Here is a 20575-nt window from a genome sequence, read left to right as displayed (position 1 = left end):
AGTCAAGCTCCGGGCCCCCTCCTGCACCCCGAGAGGCCTGTTCCGGTCCTCCAGAGGCCGCAAAGCAGGAGAAGTTGGGGGACCATGGCGACCTCCCGCGGGTACCGAGTTTCTGGGCCGCCCAGAGCCCCCGCGCGCACGCCGAGCGCCCCGGGCCCGGCCCCGAGCGCGCAGGGACCCCCCGAGACGCCGCGGCGCGCCCCGCCCGGCCTGACCTGGGGCCGCAGCCCCGCCACGCCCCCGGGGGGAGGAGCGACGCCCGCGAGGACCCTCCCTCGGGCTTCGTCGGCGCGGAGTCCCGCGGGCGCCGCCCCCAGCCCCCGGCCCCCGAGGGCGCGCAGTTCCGGACCGCCCCCCGCCCCGACAGCCTAGCCAGCCTCCCGCTCGCGGCCGTCCAGCCCCAGCAGCGCCCCGAAATGCCGGTCGATTTCTCCGGGTACTGGAAGATGCTGAGCAATGAGAATTTCGAGGAGTACCTGCGCGCGCTCGGTAAGCCCCCCGCCGCGCCGTTGGGGTCCGACGACCCCCATGCCTGGCCCGACTCGGAGCGCGCAGCCACCGCGGGGCAGGAGGTGCAGGGAGCAGAAAGGCGACCCCCCCCAGGCTGGGGGCGTTAGGGGTGATCCGTGCCAAGTGTCCCGGGGTGGCGCGAGGCGCGGGTAAGTTCCTTCGGAGAGCTGGGTTTGCTTTGCTCTTGTTTGTGCTTAACGAGTTAGGCTCAGGGCAGAACACCGAGAGAGAAAGGAAAGAAAGACGGAAAAAGAGAGAGGAAAGAAAGAAGGAAGGAAAGGAGTTAGCTTAAGGGTAGAGAGAGAAGAGGAAAGAAGAAAAGAAGGGAAAGGATGAGTTGGCGTTAGGGCAGAAAAGTGGGAGAGTTAGCTTAAAGGGAGAAAACGAAATAAAGAGAAGGAAGGAAGGAGAGAATCCAAAGGAGAGGAGCTGGCCGGAGGGGTGTGCGCAGCGGGAACCCCAAGTCCCTGCCCAGGAGGAGCGGACCCCAGGCCTCACCTGGAGAGCAGTTTCCTGAGTTTTCTCGCCTCCCGGCAGATGTCAACGTGGCTTTGCGCAAAATCGCCAACTTGCTGAAGCCAGACAAAGAAATCGTGCAGGAGGGCGAGCACATGATCATCCGCACGCTGAGCACCTTCCGCAACTACATCATGGACTTCCAGGTGGGCACGGAGTTCGAGGAGGACCTGACGGGCATCGACGACCGCAAGTGCATGGTGAGCTGCTGCCCAGCACCGCTGACCAAAGGCTGGGCTGGTTCCCCGAGGCCCGCGAAAGGAACTCACGGGTCCTGGGGCTCCCAGGTCCCCCGACGGACAGCTCGGGCCCTCCCGGGTCCTCCCGCGTTCACGCTCCGAGTGGTCCTGTGTGGTGAGCCACGTGCTCCCGTGCGCTCGTCCCCGCGCCCACCTGTGCCGTGCCCACCTGTGCCGGGAGAGCAGACGCCCACTTTCCCGACCAGCACAGGCTCCCAGACACACCTGCCGCCCAGCAGGCTGACCGGAAGTCGGGGCGTCGGCGCTCTGAGTCCGCGCAGGGGCCGCCCGAGATGGGAGCGGAGGGCCCAGCGCGCGGGGAGCCCCATCACTGTGCCGGCACCCATGTGGTGTGTCCGCGTCCCCGCCTGCGTCTTGTGCCAAACCTGGGCCTGGCTCCCGGACCATCCCCCAGTGCCTCTGCCGAATCTCTTTTGAAACTCCGGCCAGCGCGGCCTGGAATCAGTGCCTTTGCAGCCTTGACCTCGGCAGGCGGCCGTGCGGGTTGGAGGGAACGAGCAGAGTCCGGCCTGGGTGGGAATGTGGTGACCGAGACCCCAATTAGCGCTGCCCCAGCGGGCTCCCCCGGAAAGCCAGCCCCTCCCTCGGCATTCTGGGGCTGGGGGGGGGCGGGGCGGATGTCAGGGGGCTTGGGAGGAGGTCAGGGTCGCACACTTGGCGGGCTGCCTGCTTCTGCAGGCTGCGCCCTTCCCCCGCGTCCCTCGTCCCGCGGACCTCACTGCCCCGGTCAATGTTTTCCACAACCCAGAGAGGGAGGGATTAACCTCACATGACTCCCTGACTGGGGCTGTGGCCAGGGGAGACTTGTGCCGCATGGACCTCGAACCCTTGACTGGGCTTGCCCAGTCTGGCTCTTCTGTGTGGGGTGGAGGAGGGGGTCTTTGCAGCGGTGGCTTGAAAACAACACCAAGAGTGAGCTTGGAGCAGGGAGATGGCCCAGCCGGTTGGGGTGCAGGCCCCTGGAGGCTCCGGCCTCACATGAGTAGGACGGTGTGGGAGGGGACAGTGATGCGGGGGACAGGGAGACCCCAGGGGGTGACCCCAAGGAGGGGGCGGGAGCACCTACACACACTGTCAGGAAATGCCAGGCTGCTTATAAGTCAGCTGTGGGGCTCACAATGGGATGTGCTGTGTCCACTGTCGACTGCCCAGACTCCCCCGCCTCCCCGGCCCACTGGGGTGCTCCCCAAGCACATCACTGTGTTTGGGGCACCGCACCCCCTGGAATGTGCTGGCCCGGACAGGCTAACGGTTTTCCCCGGTCTCTTCCCATACCGGAAATGGTTGTCAGTGATCCTTTAATCCGCATTCCTCACCAGGTCAGCCCCTTTCCCCTCCATTCAAAGCTTCTTTTAAACTCGCTCCCCTTGACCCCCGTGTCAGTGCCCACACAAGGACCCCTGCTGAGAAGCACGGCTGTGGGGCGGGACCCTGGGAGGGTGTCCTCTGTAGCGCAGCTGAGTGAGTTGGGGTTCAGCTGCTCTACCCCTCACTTGTGCCTACCACTGCCCCAGGCGCGGGGACCCACTGAGGGTCCCAGCCTTTGAGGTGGAGACGGACGCTGGTCTGAACCCAGTGGAGTGGATGGTGACCTGACCAGGCCCCACAAGGGGCTCCCAGGGGTCTTTGGAGGAGGCAACTTCGGCATTGATTGGCAGCAGGACGGGGCAGGAGACTGACCCATCAGACTAAGTCCAGTGGAGGCGGGTACATGGCCACCTTTGTTCCTAGATCCAGCGTTGGACCGTGCATGGGAGGGGTACCCCCTGGGGTCCCTGCACCCCTCAGCTGAGCTCTGCAGGGCTTCCGGCCCTCGGTTGCTTAGGGCCTCAGGCAGACAGTATGTGCTTGGCCTGTGGCTGGTGGCTGACCGCCTGGCAGCGTCCTTCCTGCAGGCTGCCCGGCAGCCCGGGGAGACAGGGGTGCGCAGGGCACCTGGGACACTAGGATCGCAGTAACTACCAGCCGGAACTTGTGGGTGGAGCACCGAGGGGCTCAGGGTCAGAGCCCGCTTTTTCTGAGGCCTCCAGGGTTCCCAGGACCCTGGGGAAGGTGGAAAGACACAGCTGGGAGGGCACAAAGGGGCGAGGGGGTGGGCACGGCCCAGGGTGCAGTAATGGGAGTGGGATCAGTGATCAGGGAAGGCTTCCAGGAGGGGGTGTCAGCTGCCCCAGTGGAATAAGTGCTCCAAGAACAATTAGCGTGGATGGGGGGTTGGGGCACTCAGATATTTCACCTCAGAATTGTCATGACTCATTTCTCAGTCATATGGGCACAGATTTGGCAGGGGAGTGGGGGAGGTTTTTTTTTTAAATGAACCACCAGCGATGCTTAGAGTTACTCCTGGCTCTGCACTCAGGAATCACTCCTGGTGGTGCTCAGAGAACCATATGCAATGCCGGGGATCAAACTCTGGTCGACCATTTTGCTCGAGCAATTTGCTCGAGCGGGCCCAGTAACGTCTCCATTGGAGACTTTGTTGTTACTGTGTCTGGCATATCGAATACTCTCGGTAGCTTGCCGGGCTCTAATGCCCTCCCCGCTGTGCTGTAACTCCAGCCCGATCACGATCACGACGACCATCCTGTTAATTCGGATTGCCTCGAGCAGGCCCCAGTAACGTCTCCTTCGTCCTAGCCCTGAGATTTTTTAAAAAGTGCCATATTCAAGGCTCTTTCAGAGTTAGGAGAATGAGACCCTTCATTGTTGCTGGTATTTGGCATATTGGGTACGCCACGGGGAGTTTGCCAGACTCTGCTGTGTGGGCAGGTTACGCTCCAGCCCAGGGCACAGTTTCTTTAAGTTTCACATAACCATCCCTTCCCACTTTTTCGCCAAAAAACTGTGTCCTAAGCTTTGCAGTGACCATACAAGGACTTCTGTTGAGGCAGTTGCAGGCGGCACCCACGGGCACAGAGGCCGGAGAGGCCAGCGGGAGGGAGTTTGGAGAGGAGCTGGGTCCCTCCCTCACCTCAGTGTGGTGTGCTCAGGGGGTTAGGGGTAAGGACCGTTCAGGGAGTGACCCCAATACCATTCACAGAGCAGCTCCAAGAACCTCTCTGACTTGTCGTCAGGTGGACCTCAGCTCAACAGGTGCCTTGAATTTGTACCTGGCTATGAATTCAGTGCTGTTGGTTTAGGGGGGGCCTACCCCCAGTGCTATTTTGAGTCCTCCTGCCCATTTCACGGATGGGAAAGAGTGAAGGACACTTCTCACCGCAGGCCAGCCAGCTGCGAGCACTGGCCCGACTCTTACTGGGTTCTGGGAGCTGGGGGTGCTGGCTGGTCCTCTGAGGCCCCCTGCCTCCGGGACCCGCACTGAGTGGGTGGGACCTCACCTGTTAGTACCGTCTGCACCCCAACTTGTTTCCTGCAGTCGGGGTTTGGGGTGATGGTCACTTGGTTCCCAGAGCACAGCCAGCGGTCCGGGTTTTCACAAATCCACCACGTGGCTGGAGCCCCTGAATCTGGGAGCCATGGTCTGTGTATCTGTATAAAACGAGGGGGCCGAGGGAACGGAGTGGGGGGCCTAGAGAAACCACATCTGTCATCTACCCACAGAGAGCACAGTCAAGGCCTCGAGGCCCCAGCAGGCTGAGGGTGGGGGCTCTCTGTGCCAGACTTCCCGGGAATCACTCGGGCTCAGCAACAGGCTGAGGCTGAGGGACCATTTGTCATCCCGCGGGGGCCCCCCAGCCTGGCAGGTTTGTCTCCCAGGAGGCGGCTTTGTTCTCAGGGGCCTGGTGCCTCCTCCCTGGGCTGAGGCCCGGCTTTCCTGGCCAGCCCTGAACTCAGGCTGACCCCTCCATAGCCCGCCTTCCGGCTCAGCCCCCTCCGTGGCTTTCTTTGTTTCTATTATAAAAGGAGCAGGAATTCAAATAGCCCAGGCTGACAGGTCCTGGTGTCCCTCCTCCCTGGGCCCCTGCCCACCGCCCAGTTCCTGCCCCTGCCCAGACCCTCCCCGCCGCAAGGCTCTCAGAGCAGAGGTGACCGTTTTGCTCCGGATCTTACCTAAACTCCCAACAAAGGAAAGAGGGAAAGAGGGAGGGAAGGAGGGAAGAAGAGGAAGGAGAGAAGGAAGAAAGCCGTGGCTTTTCCCTGCATGCGTTTTCACTCGACGGTGTTTCGTAGGAATCGTCGCAGATTTTTATTGTTCTTTAATGTTTCACTCTGTTCCCGTATCACTTCCTTCCATCCTCCCAGCCATCCAGTAATATATGCTCCCATTGAAATCTGCCAAGCTGCCATTCACACTTTGGTTTGAAGGCTTGTCGCTTTCTGGTCCTATTCTTTTTTTTTTTTTCAATTTATTTATTGAATCACCATGAGAACAGTTACAATGCTTTCATTTTTGAGTCTCAGTCATACAATGATCAAACACCCATCCCTTCACCAGTGCACATTCTTCACCACCAAAAACCCCAGTGTACCCCCATCCCATCCTACCCCTGCCTGGGTGGCAGAAAACTTCCACTTTACTCTCTCTCTCTCTACTTTGATTACATTTAATATTTCAACACCAGTCCCACCACTATTATTTGGAAGTTTCCCCCATACTCAGACCTGCCGAAAAGGCAATGTTAGTTTATTTTGTATTGCTGGTTATGAGTCACATATGATGTCACACGGCTGCAAGAGCTGCCGTGCGGTTTTGGAATTCTAAAATTTTAACACTTAGGGTCTGGAGAGATTTCTCCTGGTCCTATTCTCGGCTCATTTGAGAGTGATGGGGGCTCTTGTTTCTGGAAATCCGTCGCCAGCAACAGACTTAGCTTCCCGGCCCTACAACGGCCACCACCATCAGACAGGGTCCATCTGAGGGCAGACGCACACGGAGTCTCCCTCAGGACTCAGACCTTTGAAATCTATCTGAGGGTTATGAGAATAAGTTCCCAAAGTCACTCTCAGGTGTCTCACTGGTGCGTTAAATTTGGGGGCTTTGCTCAGGTGGGAACAAAGGAAAACATCTCAAACCCTTACTAAAGGCCGAGCCTGTGAGGTACCGCTCCTAGCCCCACCAGACCCATTTTCCAGGTGGGAATGTGAGTCGATTTTCAGCCCGAGGCGGGCCCTCCAGCTCTCAGCGCAGGTGCCATTTTAAGAGCCACTTTTCCAAAGCTCCCGGCCCTCCTCTGGGCTCCGGCACCTCAGATCAGCTCTGGGTGTGAGCAGGAGGGTGGGGCCGCCAGACACCTCATCTGGTGTGGGTGTGGTGGGGCCCCACCCGTTGGTACTCAGAGCTTCTTCCTGGCTCTGTGCTTAGGGGTCCCTCCTGGTGGGGCTCAGGGGACCATATGTGGTGCGGGGGATTGAACCGGGTATGCTGTGTGCAAGGCCCACGCCCTGCCCGCTGTGCCATTTCTCACCTGGTTCCTGACTCAGCCATGGGACAAGACAGCTGCCTCTTGTCCCTGGAGAATGTCCTCGTGACTGCCCTCTCTGTCACTCAGCACAGCCAGGAGAGGTGGTGCGGGGATAGTATAACTCAAAGGTCGCTATTGCCGTGTGTGTGTGTCTGTGTGTGTGTGTGTGTGTGCGCGCGCGCATGCGCGCGCACTTTGAGCAAAGAAGCCTCTGGACTCTAATTGAGGGGCACTGCCTGGCCACTGACCAGGTCTTTTGTGGGGTCTTGTAGATCTTTTCTTTTTTTCTGCTTTTTTGGGTCACACCCAGCAATGCCAGGGGTTACTCCTGACTCTGCACTCAGGAATTACTCCTGGCAGTGCTTGGGGGACCATATGGGATGTTGGGGATTGAACCCAGGTCGGCTGCATGCAAGGCAAACGCCTTACCTGCCATTCTATTGCTCTGGACTCTGAGTCTTGTAGTTCTTTATTTTTATGACCACACTGTCTGTGCTCCCCACTGCCAGAGGGAGCACCTGTTTTATTGGTGGGGAGCATCCCTAATTCATTCCCATGTTGGTCCCAGTGGTGCTGCCAGTAACACATCCGTTTCCGGGTCCAGCGCCTTCCTCCAGGATGATCACAGTGTCCCCCGGCTCCCCACGTGCCACTCGACCAAGCTGGTCACACGCATTTTTTTTTCTTTAGCTTTGAGTCTGAAAAGCTTTGGCTGGAGCCATAGTACAGCGGGTAGGGCGTTTGCCTTGCACGTGTCCGACACGGGTTTGATTTCTCCGCCCCTCTCGGAGAGCCGGGCAAGCTACTGAGAGTATCCCGCCCGCATGGCAGATCCTGGCAAGCTCCCTGTGGCGTATTCAATATGCCAAAAAAACAGTAACAACAAGTCTCACGATGGAGAGACGTTACTGGTGCCTGGTCGAGCAAATCAATGAACAACAGGAGGACAGTGCTACAGTGCTACAGCTTTGAGGATTCTGGGCTCTTCGGGGAGAGAGGCGTGTCCTGTTCCCTCTAAAGTTGAAAGGCTGGTAACTTTGATACTTCCTCCGTGGCTGCCTTGGAGAGAGATCCAGCGGCCGGGAAAAGTAAGGCGTGTTAGTGGAGAGACAGGATGGGCGAGAGTGGGAGAAGCCCCCGGGGTGGAGCGGGAGAGATTTGGGGGTTGGTCAGACTTCCCAGCCTGCTCTCTCCCCTGGAGCTATTTGAGCTGGTTTCCTGCCACTTGTCTTAGAAACAGCCACAGACTCTCTTGTCCAGGCATCGTGGGCTAGCGCTGCAGTGCTCAAACTTGAGTGCGCCCCGCCCCCAGGATTTCTGAGTCAGAAGGTCTGGGTGCCGCCCAAGAACTTGTTTGTCCAATTTCTCTTGTTTCCCAGATGCCACTGATGTTGTTGGTTCGAAGCCCGAGCCTTCGATAACTCCCAAGAAAAAGCACAGAACAACAGGAAGTGGGTTGGCCGTGCCCACATGTCTGTGCTGTTCTCATAGTGATTCAGTGACTTGAAGAGTCCCAGTTCCAGGGAAAGTGAAGCCACGCAGCTTAATTCTTGGGGCAAGGGGTGTCAGCTCGGGGACCCCATCATTGCTGTAACTGAGAGACTGAGTTATCAATCCTGGGTGCATCCGGTCAAGCATGGGGTGCAACCAAGCAAGGAGAAACGGTGACTTTGAGATGGGCCTGAGTTTCGGTCGGGCGGCCCCCTATTCACCTGTGTTTCCGTGGGAGTAGGTGCTGGAGCCCAGGGCAGTTCCATAGTTGTGGAAAGGAAGTGCAGTGATGGATTATTTCCATGTCCTGTTGCTCGGAATCGAACCACTCCCAAACCCAGTGTCTCCAGACGCCCACACTGGTTTCTTTCATGCCTGAATCTGTGACTTGGGCTCCACACTTCTTGTTGCCGCCGCTGCTGCTGCAGGAACCATCTTCTGGATGCCTCACCTGGACTCTGTCCTAGGGCCCCCGGGTTCCAGGACAGAGAGGCTTGAGGGAAGAAGGCATCTCTGAGGCCATGGAGCGGCATTGCTGTAGTATGCTGAGCGCTGGGGTGATCACTAAGGGCCACCTGCCTCCAGGAGAGGCACAGAGACACCGAGTCTCCCCGGGAGCTGGCTAAGGTTCTCAAAGAGCTGTCACAGGGCAGAAGAGGGAAGTTGTAGAAAGTTCTGTAGAAAGTTCTAGAAGAAAATGCCTCTTAGACAAGAAAATGCCTCCAGAATGTCTACATGGGATATCTTCAAGACAAGAAAGCGTGCCTAGAATGCCTCGAAGGGGATGTGTACGTATCTTAGGGAGGAAAGTTGTTGATGCTATCTCGGCACCTGGGGACCAGTGAGGTCATAGCGGGAGATGGAACTTTGTCCTATGGCCTGACCTGAGAGATCCGTCCACTTGAGGAGCTTGTTTGTGGTGGTTCCTGTGTGGCCAGGCCAGGACTCTGTGAGGTGGCAGGGGGCAGGCAGGGCCTCCTGCCAGGGTGGGGGGCTGCACCCCACTCGGTCCCCAGTCACTCTGAATAGTAGCTTTCAGGACATTCACCTGGAGGGGGGGGGGATCTTTATCTTGGTGATCTTATCTTTATCACCTCAGAAGGTGGATGCTAATAACTACTTTTGGAGTCCCCTCTCCCCATGGACGCTTCCTTGGAGTGACCTGGAGTCAAATGGAAACTCCTACGTGAGCAACTGAGCCCAACTGCCCCCTGGGAGGGAACTGTGCTGCAACTTCCATGGCTGTCTTTGTTGTGTGAGTTGAGTTGTACCAAGCGTGTGTATCTGTGTGTGCACACGTGTGTGCAGACACACTGCTCATTCTCCCCGAGGAGCCCGGGTCTCTGGTCTGCTGCTGAAATGCGGCCGTTGGAAACTCTGCTCCTCCATCCCTATCCCCAGACTTCCCAAGTGTGCAGAGAGATGGCTCCGAGTTCCAGCTGCTCTGATTCCAGGAGAGTAAAGGATTCTTTTCCCCCCTCCTTCCTTTCCTCCCCGAGCCCGGGGTCCAAGGGCAGCAGCGGTGCTCTGAACCAGAACTCTGCAGGTGAGTGGGGCAAGAGGGGGGGGGAAGGGGGTAGTAGCGAAGAGGGCAGCCCAGAGCCCAGTTTTGCACCTGGGCCAAAGAGAAGGGAGAAATCCGAGATGTGATGAGTCAGAAAACCCATCTTACTCGGAGTCAGGGATGGGAGCCAGGAAAAAGTATCCAAAGGAAAGAGAGAGACTCACTGTGCACAGAGGTATTTGTGGCTCTGCTCCTAATCTCCGCACCCACGGAAGCTCCTCCCTCCTGCCACCCACTTCTCCCTGTCCAGGGGACGGGGCCCTGCTCGGCCTCCCGGTGGTTCTGAGGTCAGACTCCAGAGCCCTCCAGACGCTGCCCATTTTCCAGGGTAGGCTGCCTCCTGTGGGTCCGTCGCTACCAGGCCACCACAGCTGGTCGGTGTGACTGTGTTTGTTTGTTTGTTTTTACCCTCTGGACCACCAAGTGCCCATCTCAGCCGTCCCCTAGAGGAGACGCATTCATGGGCAGTGAGACTACACGTGCCAAACATTCGGCTTTGGGGGGCCGTGGGGCGTGATGGGGAGTGTGTGGTTTGCCCACACCTGGCTGAACTCTGGGTTTCCCCTGGCTCTGTGCTCGTTCTTGGCGATGCTCGGGGTGTGCTCTCTGCGGCGCGGGGATCCAGCTGGGGTCAGCCGTGGGCCAGGAAGCGACCTCTTCACGGTACTGTGTCACTGGCCTGCGTTCTTCTTCTTGCCGTGCGGTGCTGGGGCAAGTGCTCCTGAGCTTCAGTGGGCACCGCGGGGTCTGCTTCTCGGCATCTCCCCCCACTTCCCCTCTCCCCACCCCCTGGAGGAACAGCAGGCGCTTTCCCTGGGCGAGTTCGGGAACGACGGCACCGTCTTCACCGTGGGCTTCCCTCCCACCATCCGCGTCACTTCCGCCCGACTTTCATTGCTCTAAAGAGAGGCTCTGAGCATGGTGCTCCCTGGTGCAGGAGCCCCAGATGGTGCCCAGGGCTGACAGGCAAAGGCCAGGCGGGCCCCAGGCATCTCCTGCTGTGTGGGTGCTCTCACTTGCTGTCTTCCAGTGCTCACTCTCCTGGGCTCCACGCCCTGCCTCTGTCCCCTGGGAAGATAATCCTCCCTTGTTCCTGCCCAGCCCAGGTTTAACTGTTTCATCCACCTTACCTTGATTCCCCTGCCCCCATTCCACTGCTCCCCTGTCCCTGGCCTCCCTGGTCCTCTGTGTATGTGGGGGGAAGGTGCAGGGGCAGGGGCGGGGAAGGCTTAGGCTGACGGCAGAGTCTGGTTTTTTGTTTTGTTTTGTTTTGTTTTGCTTTTTGGGTTACACCCAGCGATGCTTAGGGGTTACTCCTGGCTCTGCACTCGGGAATTACTCCTGGTGGTGCTCAGGGGACCACATGGGATGCTGGGAATCAAACCCGGGTTGGCCGCGTACAAGGCAAATGCCCTTCCCGCTGTGCTGTTGCCCCAGCCCCCTGACATCAGAGTCTTACCTTCCTCCCCTGCCCTGCGCAGAGGTGGTTCTTGCTTCAGGTTCTTGCCATGACCCCATGTCAAGTCACACGGGCAGGAGGAAGTTCTCACGCGCAGTGTTGGGTCACTGCAGACCCACCAGAATGGGCCTTGTTGGGGCCTCTGAGCTCTCCCTACGCCTCTCTCTCTCTCTCCTGCCTGCCCATGAGTCCTCAGTGCTCCGAGAGGAAGACGTCAAAACTTTTCTTGGCATCGATGAGGTGAAGGAACAGGAGAACTGCACTGGCCCCTCCTGAGGTCGGGGAATGGCTGGGTTGAGATTTGCTGTCAGGGGGTGGCCGTGGCAGAGAGAGGGGGACAGAGCGTCCATGCTGGGAAGGGGTCAGAGAGTGTCTTCATTTCTGCCTGGGGCTTCTGAAGTTCCCCATGGGGTGGGGTGGGGGGCACTGTTTGGAAGAGTGGTGTGCAAGGGGCTGGGGGGGGGGGGGGGCTTGGCTTCCCCTTCCCCCTCCCAGCAATGCCGGTTGCAGTGTAGGCCCAGAGAGCCAGAACCCAGCTCAGGACCAGCTCAGGGCTGAGTGTTGACCGCCCCCGCCCTTCCCGCCCTTCCTGCTGGTCCAGGCTAGCCCAGCCAGTTTGGCTCTGCGGGTGGCCAGCCTTGGGCAATTGCTTGTGCCTTTACTTGTCTGTGAAATGGGGATAATTAGGAAGGCTGAAGCAGCTTCCTGCTTAGGCTTTGACGTGGAAAACCTGCAGGGCGAAAAGACCTTTCATCTCTGTTCTCCAGAGACCTGTTCTGGGGTTCTGGGGCCATGGCTTGTGGGAAGGGACCCCCCTTGTCTTGCCGGGGCAGGGGGAAGCCAACCTAAAAGGGTCTTGAGCCTCTCCAGAGAAGCCAGCGCACAGCCCCAAGGAGGCGATCACACGATCTGCAAGTATTTTTTTTAGTTTTTGCCCCATACATGACGATGCTCAGGGGTTACTCCTGGCTCTGCACTCAGGGGCCACTCCTGGCAGTGCTCGGGGGACCATATGGGATGCCTGGGCTTGAACCCGGGTTAGCCATGGGCAAGGGAAGCCCCCTTCCCACTGTACTATCACTCTGGTCCCTGTCTGCAGTTTTCCTGCCCTAAAGTCAGTCCTGGCACCCCCCTGTGCCCCGACCTCCCCCTTCCCTGGTTTATCTCATCTCAGGGCTTTGCTCTGAGGCCTGAGGGGGGATGGGAGGCTGAGATGGTGGAAGACGCTGACCAGGTCCCTCAGACCTGCCTGTCGCCAAAACTGTTGCTGGCCACTCCCAAATGCCCAGCCCAGGGAGTGCCTGCTGGGGGTTGGTGGCTGCGGGCAGCTTCCTGTGGGCACAGGGGACAAACTGTGGGCTCAGCAGGCTGCAGCCCTGACACCCCCCACCCATGGCCATGTGACCCTGGGCATTGAGCTTTCGGACCTGTGGGGACCCGGAGCTCAGGGCCTGCCAGTGGCCGCCCTGCTGGCATCGGGCATCCTCTGGGAGGGCGAGCAGCCACAGTGTCCGGGATACTTGTCTGGACGGACCACAGACGTTGGCCGGGGGTGGAGCGATGCACGATGAAGCCTGGCACATGCAGGGCTCTGGGTTTGCCCCCTGGCACCCGGTGAGTCCTCTCCAGGGAGTGGTCATTCATTCATTCATTCATTCATTCAGGGCCTAATTCTCAGGGGTTTCTCTTGGCTCTCCGTGGGTCCTGATGCTGCCTGCTTGGGCTCAGGACCTCGGTGCCTGGTCTCACCCGGCTGGTCTGTCTCACCTTCCGCCATTGCCAGCCCCTGTTTGCCTTCAAAGATAAAAGCAGAGGCCCTGACTGGACGGAAGAGGCCTGGGGTGGTGGGCTCTGCCCCCAGGGCCCCTCTGAGCCCCCGCCCCCACTGCCCTCTGCTCAGACCAGGTCCCTGCACCGCCCCAGGTGCAGTGCTCGCCTGTGCCACCGGCCACCCCGGCTTGGGAAGACAGAGCCTGGGAGACGGGACATGATCGAGAGGCTCTGAACAGTGCCACCTCAGCACCTATGCGGAAAGGTTCATGGAAGACCCCAGCTGGGCAGAGCCCACTGGGAAGCTTCACTCACGCTACCCCTGTACCGCGCCTCTGTCCAGGCTGTTCCCTCAACTCCTTCACAGCCTTGCCTTCAGAACCCAGCTCTCATTTTTGGGCTATCAATCCCTGCATTGCCACCTCCTCCAGGAAGCCTTTCCTGATAGGCCTCGCCCCAGAACCGGGTTTGGCTGGAGGTCTCTGCATGTCTTCTATAGTCTGTGAGCCCTGGGAGCAGGGACCTCACACTTGTCCCAAGTATCACTGCAGTAGTTCCTGAAGACGGTCTACTGGAACAGAACTGAGTCAGCCAGCTCTGCCTCTCAAGGTCAGCTTGGCTCGGGGACACACGCATGGCCTCAAGTCAGACTCTAGGCTGGGGGCAGGGGTGGACAGACTCCCAGTTCATCTCTCCTTAAAGCCTCATCTCCACACCTGTGAAGCAGGGAGAGAGGCTGTGCCCAGCCCAGCCCTGCACTGGAGGGCCACAGTGCTGACGTCCAGGGTGATGTGGCCCTGTCACCTCCACCAGGAAGCCTTCTCCAACCCCCACCAGGCTGGGTCCCATCCTGAACCCCAGTACAGAGGTTAGGTGGTGCCAGTGCCAATGCAGGCATCTGCCTTCCCAGCAGGTCGCGCTGTCCTGCGACCCCCCCCCCACCACCACCCCCTGTCAGTGCAAGGTCCCTGGAATCCTGGAATGGCTGAAGTTACAGAGAGACCCATGGCGGCCTCCAAACCGCCCCCCACCCCAGTCCAGAACCTGGAGGTCTCTAACCCTCTTCTGCCTTTTCAGGGGAGCCTGGCGCTTCCTGGAATGTGTAAGGAGTTTGAAACATGACAAGGAAAGATTAGTCCTGACATGGTGGCGGAGTTTGTGTTCAGAACTGGGCTCTCCTCTCTGTAGTATGCAAGGGCGGCTTCCGTGGCCAGTGGCCTTGGGATAGTATGCAAGGGTGACTTCCATGGCCCCGTGGCCTTGGAGACACTTTACTAGCTCCCAGTGTTGCTTTTAACAGTTTTCTGGTCTCTAATTGCAGGGTCACACTTTAGGGCCTTGTTCATTTCCCCTTTAGTCTGTTTTTACCGAGAATGGGCTCCCTGTCCGATTTCAGATCACTGCAGGCCCCCTGGGGAGTGAGGGGAGCAGCCTGGTTTTCTGGCACTTAATCCACTTCCCAGCCAGAGAGAACTGGACTCCAGAATTTGGGGGGAGGGCTGGTACCTCTTAACCCTGGGAGGCTAGGCTGGTCACTTCATAAGCTGAATTTGTACTTTGGGTTTGTTTTGTTTTGTTTTGTTTTAAAGTTGTTGTGGGGGTTGTTTCATTTCATTTTCATGATTGATGAATTGATTATGGTTTAGGGGCAGTGCTCAGGCTTACTCCTGGCTCTGTGCGTAGGGGTCACTCCTGGAGGGGCTCGGGACCATCTCTGGTGCCTGGGATTGAGCCCCGGTGATCTGCATACAAGGCAAGCGCCCTCACCGCCCCCTGCACCATCTCGCTGGGGGTGGAACCTCTGTCCAGGGCCCACTCACCTGCCCTTCTCCCCAGCCCCCTTAGCTCGCACTTTCGTTGACTGTGCCTTGGAGTTGCGAAGCTCGACTTGGCTCAGCTCTACAGCCGGGGGTGCTGGGGGTGCCCTGGGAATGTTGTGGAACCTTCCCTGCACAACCCTGACTCCGTCCCCTCCTCGGCCCAACCCACCTGCTCACGCCTTTCACACAGGCATTGGGAGGAGAAAGTTCCACTGACCCCAGGTAAAGTGGGGGAGCTCTAGGGAGCCACTCTGAGGCTAGCGTCCAGGAGAATGGGCAAGTCCACGTCTTCGCGATTTGTATTGTGCACAGACAGCGTCTAGCTGTCCGTGGTTTCAGCACCCTCATCCCCCCCCCACTCAGATGCCCCCCGGCCTCCCCACTCTGTTCTTCAGACTCAGCAGGTCCTCCAGGAGGTCACTGCGGGGTCCCCCAGGACACGGCTTAATAAAGAATCCCTATGGGGGGCGGGGAGAGAGCACAGGGCTAAGGCACTATGGCCTGTGGCTGGCTCCGAATTCATCACTAGCTCCACGTGGCCCCCTGAGACCCTGCCAGGGTGACACATGAAACTCCCAGCACCTCGGGGACCTAGCAGCACCGTGTCCTCACCCAGAGCATTGTTCCACCACCCTGGTGGCAGAGAGTCTCCGGGCCTGATCTCTGGCCTCCTGAGCACTGCTTGGGAAAAGCAGCCTCCAAAACAGACAAACAAAAACTCCTGACTTGTCCAAAGCAAGTGCGAGCAGGGAGCAGGAGATACAGCCACACTGTGGGGAAGCCACCGCCCACGGTTCCCGGGGAATGGGAACCCCGGGAGAGTGCCTGCCGGTTAAATTTCGGGGAGTGCACCCCACCACACTCCCAAGTGCCAGTGCAGCAGGGAAGGATCTGGAACCATTAGCCAGGCGGAAGGGCGGTCCCGTAGCCTTGTCCCAAATCCCCACCTTGGGGAGCCAGAGAGATGCCACGGCAGCTCGAGCACTTGTCCAGGACGCAGCTGCCCCGAGTTCAATCCCTGACATCCCCAATGGCCCCCGAGCATCACCAGGAGTGATCCCTGAGTGCAGAGCCAGGAGTTACCCCTGAGCACTTCCAGGTGTGACCCCAAAACGAAAGACACAGAAAGTTCTCCAGTTTGGAACAAAGGGTTTCCCTACTGGCCAACGTGGACAGCAGACAAGCCCCATTCACAGCTGGGCACTGAGCCCTGGGAGCTGTTAACCCACTCCATGTGACAAGCTTGCCTGAGCTGGTCACTCACCTGTCTCTTCCCAGTTGGATACTGCCTGCCCTCTGCTCCTCCGCTCCTCTGCTGTGGCCAACTTAGTCATTTAAGCCCTGGTCATTTAAGCCCCCTCGTTTTCATTTTTGTTTTGCTTTTTGGGTCACACCCAGCGATGCTCAGGGGTTACTCCTGGCTCTGCACTCAGGAATTACTTATGGCAGTGCTGGGGGACCATATGGGACGCCGGGGATTGAACCCAGGTCAGCTGCGTGTAAGACAAATGCCCTACCCGCTGTCCTATCTCTCCGGCCCTTGTTTTTTAAAATATCACAAGAGCCTCATAATGTTGCCCTTCCCTGAGCGGTCTGTGCCAGTTGAAAGCATGCTCTCGGGAATCTTGGTAGCAGTGGAAGGCCGAGTCCTTTGCTGCAGTGAAGAAGTGAGGGAACAGGATGAGCAACCGTGAGAGACACATGTAGAATATATACTGTAGCAATTAACTTAAAGATTTTTGTCTAGATGGAAAGGCCCCAGACCCAGTCTGGAGTAGCAGCCTCTCGGGGCATTCGGGTATCTGGCGTGAGTCAGCCGAGGGGAGAGGCTGGGGAGAGGCGGCTGCCTGCAGCATAACTGAGAGCCGCGTCTCTCCGGGAGCTCAGCCGGGGCTCATGTCTGCAGCCCGTAGCCTGCGGAGCAGAACCACATGGATAAACACAGGAAGAGAGACCGGCTGGATAAGGAAGCCAGATGCCTCACCAGCTCCCTGACGCCCAGGCTGACCCGTTTCCTGCCCAGCCCCCCATCCCACTCCCCACCGGCCTCCCACTGCCCTTCACGCTGGGCTCCAACCAAGCGCCCAGTACGTGGGCATCTTCTGTATGTGACCAAGGTCATGCATGGTCTTATTCTAGGACTATTCAGTGAGGCATTTGCTGCCTTGTGTCCTGACCAGGAGGCCCCTGTTTGTCTGCACACCCCCCCTGCCCCGCCCCCCAACAATGTGCGAAGCACAGGAAGGGGGTGAGGTGGGGGGGAGGCGCGCTAATGGCAGTGCATCGTCCCGACAGCAGAGGGCGGTAGTGACCAAGGACTGGGAAGGGCAAAGGTGGGGGGCGGGGGATGGTTTCTCCCACCCCACCTTCTCCAGACCCCATTTCTCCAGATCCTCTCACTGGCTTGTTGACTCACCTGACTCTGCTGGGCAGGCTGGGAAACTGGGGTCCAAGACCTTTCATCTGTAGTCAGCCCCCCAACTTGGCATAGTGGGGGGGGGCAGGTGTCTGGAGCTCGGGGGGGGAGGGGGGGTGGGAGGGTTACTCAGAGCAAGATGAGTTACAGTGAGCAAGGGGCAGCCAGACGCTCACCACGGGGAGACAGCGCCCCCATGTGGAGTTACCCCTTCTGTGCTCTTTGCAAGAGCCTGGGTGGGTGCCAGTGGGAGCCCTGGCCTCCAGCCCTGGACCTCTGCCCCCACCCTCCTGCGGGCATGCCTGGACGCCCATGTCCTACCTTCAGTCTCTTGGGACCTTTCTCCCGAGACCCCGGAGCCTCCCAATTGCGGCCCCTTCCTTGGGGGAAACCTCTCCCCTGCATCCAGGGTGTGGGCTCCTGGGGGGCCTGGCAGGGCCTCAAGGTGAGAGGGGGCCCGGCACATCCTTGTCCAGAGAACTGGATGAGGTCCCCACCCTGACTTACTTTCCCACCGCTCTCGAGGTGCTGAGAAGGGGACGGGAGGGTCTGTCCCAAGGGGCTGAGGCAGAAGCCATGAATGAAGTGTGTGGGCCGGGTACCTGGGAAATCCATGCGGGCCTCACCCCATCCCCCTGGGGCTTCCCCTCAGAAGTCACCCTGTGCCCCCAGCCTAGCTCTCAGTCCTCCCAGTCGCCCCCTCTCGCCGCCCCGATTTCACCCCTTAGTGGAATTCCTGAAGGATCGTGAGCGTTTCCAGGCTGATTTCTGTACTTCGGGGAGAGCAAGCGAGGGGCCGGGAACAGGCAGCCCCGTAGCTCTCGTCTGTCCCCGCGGGCCACGGGGCTGGGGTCCCTGCCGCCCCGGGGCTGCTGCTCAGGACACTTTCCCTCCGCAGACCACGGTGAGCTGGGACGGGGACAAGCTGCAGTGCGTGCAGAAGGGCGAGAAGGAGGGCCGCGGCTGGACGCAGTGGATCGAGGGAGACGAGCTGCACCTGGTAGGGTCCGGCGGGGGGCGGGGGGTCACCCCCAGCTGCCCTTCTCTGGAGTATCCGCCTCCCCGGGGCCTGCGGGAGAGGCTTGGGGGGCTTTTGGGGCTTCAGGGACCATCCAGTTGCCCAGTCAGAGGGAGGAGGCGCCCCTGCGAAAGCCTCAGACCCGGGACCAGGGCCCCACGATCGCTTCCTCGTCTCTCAGCATCCCTCCGCGCCAGGTGCCGGGGTGACTCGGAAGTTTGAGGGTGAGGCCAGGGAGGACGTACAGGTGGCCCTAAAAAGTAGCATGACAGACTTTGTGCCCAAGGGGGATTCGTGAAGCTTCTCACCGGTGGAGGTGGGGGAGGGAAGACCTTTGTCAGCTGAGAGGGTCCCTCACCCTCTGGAGAACCCTGCACCAGCCCGGGGTGGGGGGGGTGTTGCAGGCTCCGCTAACGGGCCCCCCAGCACCTTGCGTGCCCTTGGAACACCCCAGTTCCTGCAACAAGGAGGGATCCTGGGTTCCCACCGCCTCTGTCTCTTCTTCCTCCAGCCTCTGCATGAACCCCTCTGTCCCTGGGTTCTGCAAGGGTCCGATCGGGGTTGCAGGCCATCTCAGCAGTTGTGGGGTCCCCCTCCAGAGGGGCAGCATGACGGCCACGGGCCTCCTGGGTGTGACCATCCTTGGGCCCCAGATTTGATCCACCAATAACTGAAAAGGCTGATGTGCGGGGTGGGCAGGGAGGGAAGGGTCACCAGCGGTGAGGCCACGCTCTCCCCTAAGCACCACCAGGAGCCGGGTGTGACCTCTGACCCCTGACCCCTGACCCACAGATGCCATATCAATACAGCTGACCCTTCAACAAGGAGAGGCAGGGTGCTGACACCTACACAGAGAATCTGTGCCCCTACCTTGGCGTAGAAGTGAATGTGAGTTCCAACCCTGGAATTCAGCCGGTCCACGCACCTGCGTGGCTGAGTTCCTGGCAAAAGTGGTGCCAAGGAGAAACCGGCCCATACGTGGGCGCCCGCAGCCTCAGGCTTCAGCCTGGAAGGTTCCACTGTGCCAGTGGGAGACAGCAGGGCACAGGGGGAGCTTTTCAATAGAGCAATTCCAGGACCTGCCGCTCAGATGGGGCGAGACCCGGGCCTCTCACCATTTGCTGCTGACGCTTTGACCTGTGGGGGTCACGTGCCACCCTCCCTACAGTGGGCCGGGGAGCCCCTTTAGGGGTGAGGCCTTGTGTGGGGGCCCGATTATTTGCAGACTATTCTGGACTCAGAACGGAGGTTCCTTAACCCGCTGGCCCCATGAAGAGGGGACAGCGGGAGACCCCAGAGGGGGCTGTTGGCCAGCTCTGAGCCACCCCTGCTACCCAGCCAGCTCTGTCCACAGTCCACTCTGAGCAGTGCCAAGGCCTCCGTCCGTCCAGAGCAGCTCTGGGGGGACCCTCGCAGTCCAGAACTGGATAGTTCTGCCCCTGGAGCCCAGTGTTCTCTTGCTCTGACCACTGACCAGACCCCCCTCTGTTTCAGGAGATGAGAGTACAGGGTGTGGTCTGCAAGCAAGTGTTTAAGAAAGTGCACTGAGGCCTGGGCACATGGCCACCCCGGGCGTCCAGCGGCGAGCGGCGTGGACACAAAGGCCAGGACCCGCACCCCCTCCCCCATCAACCCTCCTTGGCACTGCATGAAAGAGAATTGCCCAGACCCCCACACCTCCCCCAGCCCACACTGTCTCCCCCTCCTCCTGTCCCCCACCCTGGGCATTTGTTCCCAGAGTCCATCTTCTGGCTTTGTCTCTCCCTTTCCTTTTATACAAAGACGCCCAATAAAAGCCGGCACGGCTGTTTGCGAAGCGCTTCTAAGTTCCACTCGCCCACTTTCCTGCTGGCACTTCAGAGGCGGGTACCGGGGAGGCCACACTGGTGGGGAGGAGTTCAGCCACGTGCCTGCAGGGGGCGCCCCACGTGGCCTTCCCTAGGGACCTTGTTTGGGTACCACCTGGCCTGACCTCCCTTCTCTTATGCATGACAAATTACCACCTGGCGTGTTCTGTACCCCGTGGCATGGAGCAGGAGATGCGTGCTGTGCCCCGGGGCTCGGGCCCTGCTTACAGAAACCCCGACCCAGCTCTCTGCACTGTCCGCTTAGGGCGAGGGCGCTTTATATTTTTATTTTCTTTTTTTTTGGTTTGGGGGCCACACTTATGACTCTGCACCCAGGAATCACTTCTGGCAGGGTGGGATGGGGATGGAATGGGGGGTGGGAGGGTTACTGGGATCCGTGGTGGTGGGAAATGGTTACTGGTGGAGGGATGGGTATTCAAAATAAATAAATTTAATTTTAAAAAAATCAAAGAGCACCAGCACTCCTACTGGCCTGGCACCCAGTTCCTGCACCTAGGCACGCCGAGGAAAGAGATTTGAT

General features: G+C 59.3%; 1 protein-coding gene across 1 annotated transcript; it reads left to right on the top strand.

Moving 5' to 3' along the window:
- The first annotated feature begins 301 nt into the window (after window positions 1-301).
- RBP1 (retinol binding protein 1) lies at window positions 302-20368 on the top strand. The gene is made up of 4 exons (XM_056121546.1): window positions 302-489; window positions 1048-1226; window positions 18068-18169; window positions 19682-20368. Exons 1-4 carry the CDS (start codon window positions 417-419, stop codon window positions 19733-19735), a joined length of 408 nt encoding a protein of 135 aa, XP_055977521.1. The 5' UTR covers window positions 302-416; the 3' UTR covers window positions 19736-20368.
- Window positions 20369-20575: the final 207 nt, after the last annotated feature.

This window comes from Sorex fumeus, unplaced genomic scaffold (assembly GCF_029834395.1).
Source record: "Sorex fumeus unplaced genomic scaffold, SorFum_2.1 ptg000044l, whole genome shotgun sequence".
Classification (NCBI taxonomy): Eukaryota; Metazoa; Chordata; class Mammalia; order Eulipotyphla; family Soricidae; genus Sorex; species Sorex fumeus.
The sequence above is the reverse complement of the archived record's forward strand: the minus strand, read 5'-3'. Positions and strand labels throughout refer to the sequence as shown.